Source organism: Engraulis encrasicolus, chromosome 20 (assembly GCF_034702125.1).
Source record: "Engraulis encrasicolus isolate BLACKSEA-1 chromosome 20, IST_EnEncr_1.0, whole genome shotgun sequence".
Lineage (NCBI taxonomy): Eukaryota > Metazoa > Chordata > Actinopteri > Clupeiformes > Engraulidae > Engraulis > Engraulis encrasicolus.
Window position 1 is genome coordinate 22,091,272 of NC_085876.1, and position 7,500 is coordinate 22,098,771.

The following is a 7,500-nucleotide window of genomic DNA, read 5'->3' on the forward strand; positions in this document are numbered from 1 at the left end:
TACTGCTGTACTGTACTGTGCTACACTATTCTATACTACACTGTACTATACTTTACTATACTATACTATACTATACTATACTATAAGACTATACTAGAACTGAAACTTCCCCGTGCAGCGATGTGAAGGTGCGGCACATACCAATATTCTACGTATAATATACTGTACTACACTACACTACACTACACTATACTATACTATACTATACTATACTATACTAGCTTTGTGTAGTACTGCAGATCCATTCAGGATGTAAGTGTTCCCCAGAAAATGTTGTATTTCTTAGATGCAATTTCCGGGATTTTAACCAATTCTAGCTATACTCCTATAATAAGGGGGGTAATGGGTGGAATAGGTGTAATAATGCTATAATGCTGAAGATGTTGCAGACTAAATGCTAGTAAGGGTTGTACAGGTATAGCCTAGTTATGGGTTTGAGTCTGCCCCAGTTCAGATGCTGGTAAAGGCCCCATATTCTGATGGGGTATCAAACCCTGCATTTAGTATATATCCTATCCAGTCCTGTTGGAGGGAGACGGAGGTGGTTGAGTGGTCCACTGTCTCAAAAGCAAGGTGTAGGCCTAGAGAAATCACCACATGCACACATCTGCAATGGCCAAAATGTAATAAATACAGTACAGTACTGTACTACGCATGAATACATGACTACTTACCGATATAAGTGCCTTGATCAATTTACATTGATGTGTTTTCACACATGCACATAGTAGTATTGGCATTGTCCATTTCCATTATTGATCAGGGAGCTGACAGAAGAATTGATGGATGAACGATACTTTCATGCATATGTAGTACATGCATGCAAACATAAAACATGTACATGCATACATAAACTGGAAATAGGATGGGGATAGATGTGGACCGTAAAGGGTTTCTTGGTATGAGAAACAGAAAAGTTAAGAGAGTTAAGCTGGGCGTACATCAAAGCGTACGTCAAAGCCTACAGTACATCAAAGTGTACGACCTACGCTACCCAAGTAGCTCAGGTTGCTGAAGAAGTTTCGCCATGAATCCGCTTTATTCGCTCTGGACGTGACATTGACATGATTGACTTGGCTAATAGCATGATGGCTCTGGCTGGTCAGCCTGGGAATTTCGGAGATCCAATTGGTTTTCGCCGAACCGCATCATAGCTCATTACCATAATATTAGCTTGACTTTAATCGTTGAAATTCGCTCTGGTCCCTCAGGTCACTTTGCTCGTGACTAATTCGCTTTGGTCGCTTTAATCGCTGACCCTCCATAGAGAAATAATGACTTCCGTCTCAGGTAGCATAGCTAGCTTTAGGTATCCAGGCAGGTAAGGGTTTCTGGGCAGGAGAGAGCATTGAATTCAATGCTTGTTATGTACATTACACTTTGGATCTGGGTTACACTGTAGATATAAATGGAATATCATTGTGTACACCTTGTGCTGACTGAGGGGTGTCACGATGAAAATGTCACTCTATGTCACAATATCCGTCTCCAGTTCTGTGTATGGGAGCAAGTGGAGTATGGATGTACAAATATGTTAGATATGTTTAAATGTAGTTGTGGTTAGTTAAGAGATTCTCAGTAGGACAAAGGATGGAATATAACTTATACGTTTATATAACGCTTACATATAACACTTATACTGTATATTGCATCATTGCATCCTTGCACTTAGTTAGACATGAACAACCCAATCGCACCAATTTAGCACTCGAAAATTGCACTGACAAAAAAATGGAGTCTTGTTGTGTACACTGTGTGCTGGGCTGTACTGACAGAGGGGTGTCATGATGATAAACAATATAACTTTGTGTCACTTATTTTCATCTCCAGTCGTGCGTGGGGATAATAAGTAGTTGACAGGAAAAAATGATGGATGTATTAATATGTGTAATATGTTAAAACGTAAAAGTTAGTTTTGGTCAGGTAAGAGTTTCTGGGTATGACATAGAAATGTAATTCTTTTACTGTAGAGTATATTGCATCTTCACATCCTTGTGCTGGATTAGACAGAAACAGCCTGATCGCATTTTTGCATTCAGTTTTGTTTTGTACACTGTGTTCTGATGTCTGTCACCATGAGAAAATAAAATGTCACTATATGTCATGGAAAAGGGGGATACATCACTGCACACTGTTCTTCTTTGCTGGAAGTTTATTAGGCAAACAACCACTGGTGTAACGCAAGTACTTCAGGCCCCCCAGCAAGCTACCAAGAACGGGCCCCCGAATGAAAAAAGAGGGTCTAATATCATGTGGAGGGGGCCCGTTTCTTCAAGTCAAGGGCCCATGTGGGCCCCCCGCCTCGTATGGGCCCCCCCTGCCTCGCGGGGGCTGTGGGGTATACTTAACGCCCCTGCAAACAACATTTTTTCACTGTTGCTTCATCAGGGTCCAGTGAAAAGCGTTGTTCACTTAATCAACTTCCAGCAAAAGAAGACTAGTGTGCTGTGATTTATCCGCATTTTCCTTGGATAACTTTGACTGCACATCACCAGCACCTGGACACTGGTTGTGCACAGGGACTCTGCTATAGCCTCTTACTGCAGATGGGGTCGCCGGCGGGCCTATTCACTATTTGCTGAATATAGTGAACTACATCATAACAACATTGCTAAGACAGTGCCGAGAGCCTTAAGTAACAGATTAAGACAGACATTACAATTTTGGTGACAGTATGGTTATAACATATGTGCTGTGCTAAGGGGTTAAGTCACTCTTTGTCACCTATTCCTTCTCCAGCTCTGTGTGGCGGGAACATCACGTCCATGAATGGCACCATCTTCTCCCCGGGTCACCCCGCCGAGTACCCCAACTTCCAGGACTGCGTGTGGAACGTGCGCGTGCCGCCCGGCTACGGCATCTTCATCAACTTCACCACGCTCAGTACGGAGCCCATCTATGACTACATCACCGTATGGTAAGCAACACATGACATGACATGACTACATCACCGTATGATAAGCAACACATGACATGACATGACTACATCACCGTATGGTAAGCAACACGTGACATGACATGACTACATCACCGTATGGTAAGCAACACATGACATGACATGACTACATCACCGTATGGTAAGTAACATGTGACATGACATGACTACATCACCGTATGGTAAGCAACACATGACATGACATGACATGACTGCATCACCGTATGATAAGCAACACATGACATGACATGACTACATCACCGTATGGTAAGCAACACATGACATGACATGACTACATCACCGTATGGTAAGCAACACATGACATGACATGACATGACTACATCACCGTATGGTAAGCAACACATGACATGACATGACTACATCACCGTATGGTAAGCAACACATGACATGACATGACTACATCACCGTATGGTAAGCAACACATGACATGACATGACTACATCACCGTATGATAAGCAACACATGACATGACATGACTACATCACCGTATGGTAAGCAACACATGACATGACATGACATGACTACATCACCGTATGGTAAGTAACATGTGACATGACATGACTACATGACCGTATGGTAAGCAACACATGACATGACATGACATGACATGACATGACTACATCACCGGATGGTAAGTAACACATGACATGACTACATCACCGTATGATAAGCAACACATGACATGACATGACTACATCACCGTATGGTAAGCAACACATGACATGACATGACATGACATGACTACATCACCGTATGATAAGCAACACATGACATGACATGACATGACATGACTACATCACCGTATGGTAAGCAACACATGACATGACATGACTACATCACCGTATGGTAAGCAACACATGACATGACATGACTACATCACCGTATGGTAAGCAACACATGACATGACATGACATGACATGACTGCATCACCGTATGATAAGCAACACATGACATGACATGACTACATCACCGTATGATAAGCAACACATGACATGACATGACATGACATGACTACATCACCGTATGGTAAGCAACACATGACATGATATGACTACATCACCGTATGATAAGCAACACATGACATGACATGACATGACTGCATCACCATATGATAAGCAACGCATTACATGACATGACATGACATGACATGACTACATCACCGTATGGTAAGCAACACATGACATGACATGACATGACTACATCACCGTATGGTATCAACACATGACATGACATGACTACATCACCGTATGGTAAGCAACACATGGCAACTGTGCCTTGCATCACCGGTGGGTAAGCAACACACGCTGATTGTACAAAGGGCCCACAATTTACTGCTACGCCCCTGACCACGCCCACTAACCCCGCCCCATTCCAATGTTTGACATGATCTCACAGTATACATGGGTTCTAAATTTTTGTTTCCCCCTGACTGCGCGAAACTAACTGCGCACAACTCAACCTCAACCACAACTCAACCTCTGACTTTTTTGACTCGACCGCTGTTGGTCGGTCAAAAAAATAGCTAACGTGGTTGGCTGCCAGTGTCTTGCCCCTCCTTATAACATCGTGTTGATAAACACTGTGAACCCATGTATTTCCGGGCTGCTCGTTCCAGTTAGGTTGCCCATAGCCCTTCTGAATGATTTAGCACTATCCACTGCTACCAAAATAGTAATGGGTCCGGTTGCCCTTGTAAGCGTGGATTATTAGGTAGATATGTCCGTCTCACTGGGCTGAAACTGCAACCTCTACTGATTGGTCTGCAGCCAAGCTTTGATAACTGGCATTTGATCCACATCCATTTCCTTATCAGCCTGCATATGGCCACTAATGCAGACCATGTGGGATGAAGCACACACGGGTACAGGCATGCACACTCGCCAGGACACGCACACACGCACGCACACGCGCACACACACACACACACACACACACACACACACACACACACACACACACACACACACACACACACACACACACACACACACACACACACACACACACACACACACACACACACACACACACACACACAAAAACACACACATAAACACGCACACACACGCACGTACACGCACGCACACATACACATACACACACACACACACACACACACACACACATGCACACACACACACACAGCACAGCACTGCACAGCACAGCACAGCATCACAGCATAGCACATCATTTGTGTGTTGGAAGGCACGGAACACTTTCCAAGCAGTTTGCAAAGGCATCTCCTCAAAATACTTTTGGTACTTTTGTGCCACCTTGTGTGTACTGCTGGGAGGTCCCTGAGCATTGGGCATGAACCCGGAATGGCCTGCCAGAACTCAGCACACAGCTTCAAAAGTATATTTAAGTACAGTACACACAGTAAAAACAATATATAGTGCCATTTTGTTCCTAAGTACCATTCCTAAATACACAATTGTTTCCCCAGTGTTGAAGCTATGAAGGCCAGAGTAAATAATCCAGCTTGCCAAATTGTTAAGCATCAGCGTTTATTTTTTTTATATGTAATATATTGGCTGTAAAATGAAATGAAAGGGCTGTGGAGGAGGCAAAGTGTTTGGAACCTAAATGAAAGGGCATGTTTGTGCCATAAAGCAGCTCTAGGCTTAAAGGTAAGACTTTATAATGTCTGCTTATAAAGCATTAATAACACTTAGTAAATAATTAACTTATGATAAACAAAACATTAAGAAATGTTTGTAAATGACTAGAAAATGTAAAAAAAATGTAAATGATATGTTAATATTTTACATAATTTTGCTTGTAAATGAATGAAAAAACCTTATGTTATAAGGTATGTAAAATCTTGAATATATAATTTGTAGATATATTAAAAAGCATTAACAAACCTTAGTTAGTAATAAAAACAATTGTAAATGTTTTGTTAATCATTAGTTAACTAAGTCTTTACTAAGCAGACATTATTATAAAGTGTTACCGGCTTAAAGAAGGCCTTAACGTTGTGCTCTTCTCGGCTTGAGCATTTTTGGTGGGTGTGAGGAAAGACTTAATTAAATAGAGGTGTAAAGGGTGTATTGTTCTTCTATCTACGTCGGTAGGATGTTTACTTTCTCAAAAACTGCTTTGTCAAATTAATTCCCCCAGTAGCCGAGCTGTCCCGCTAATTAGATGTGTCCTTCCGATCACCACGGCCAATCTTTTGTCTCTGCAGCTTGGAGGGGAGTAACAGCCCAGCTCAGCGAAGAAAACAGCCATTCATGCTTTCTAGAGGAACTTCCAGTCGGGTTGCTTTTCAGAGCTCTTTCCAGGCACACACATGCTTACACGCAAACACAAAAAACTAACACGCATGCTCATACAGAAACAGACACACACACACACATGAGAGCATGCACATACACACACAGTGATGTGCACGCACGCACGCACGCACACACACACACACGCACGCACACACACACACACACACACACACACACACACACACACACACACACACACACACACACACACACACACACACACACACACACACACACACACACACACAGCGTGCAACATAAGGTAGTACAGCATAACACTAAACACTGGCTTTTACACACACCCAAATACACACACAACAACAACAACATAATGGTATATTATACAAACCGTAGTCCTAAGCTGGTACCCCTATTCACAATGCCTTGATTGTGTCAAGGCCATTATTCCCAGCAACTTGTAGACCTAATGCCTAATTCAACAGTTTTCTCATTTAACTCTAGTAGTGAGCGACCAGGGCTGGACTGGCCATCTGGCATAGCGGGCATTTCCTGGAGGGCCCCGCGCCGTTGTGGGCCCCTATTTTCAGAATTGTTCTTTTTCGAAAATAGGGGCCCATGAAGGTGCGGGGCCCCACCTGTTATGCATCACAAATTATGAGGGGCCCCTTTAAGACAAAAGTGCCCGGGTCCTATGTCTCCCCCAGCCCAGCCCTGTGAGCGACTGAGGACTTTTGAGTTGCAGCTAGCCTTTTGTCTGTGATTGTGTTTGTGTTGGCTGTTGTGCCTCGCTCCTGTTGAGTAATTGGTCTTCCCAGTGTTCCGACATGTTGTGGAGCGGGGTAGCTCTTGAATAAAACCCCCCGGATTAATTTTGGTAGTTAATGTTGTCCGCTCAAGCTAGCAAGCATTCGTTTACTCTCCTTTTTTGTTGTTGTTGTTGTCTGCGAGGAGCACAGCCGTAAAAGGGGGCTCAGGCTAGCTATGACAAAGCATGGGAAGTCCTAAAGCATAACTTTGTGAACATTAGCAACATAATTGTTGTAAATTAGGTCTTTAGGAAATGTCCCCTATTCTAGTGAGGCTGCTGTATTTGTAATGGAGGGACACAGAGGGTTCGTATTGCCAGACAAGCTAACTATACTGTAAGAAAAATAAAATGTTGCTTATTATTTGTTTAACCCATTTTAGCCTGATGACTCGTATATGTTGTTTGACCTTTGGTGCCTGGAGCGACATATACGCTGCATTCAGAATGAACACATTATAATGCTAGACGAGGGTATTAGAGTTTCAAATGTAACT

At 42.9% G+C, this 7,500-nt stretch overlaps 1 protein-coding gene across 1 annotated transcript in view; it reads left to right on the plus strand.

The window, feature by feature from the left end:
- The window catches only part of csmd3b (CUB and Sushi multiple domains 3b), an 810,903-nt gene that overhangs the window by 606,624 nt on the left and 196,779 nt on the right, over window positions 1-7,500 (plus strand). Inside the window, exon 44 of the mRNA XM_063186185.1 lies at window positions 2,740-2,917. Coding sequence (XP_063042255.1) covers window positions 2,740-2,917 — 178 coding nt within the window. The remainder of the gene's footprint in view (window positions 1-2,739; window positions 2,918-7,500) is intronic.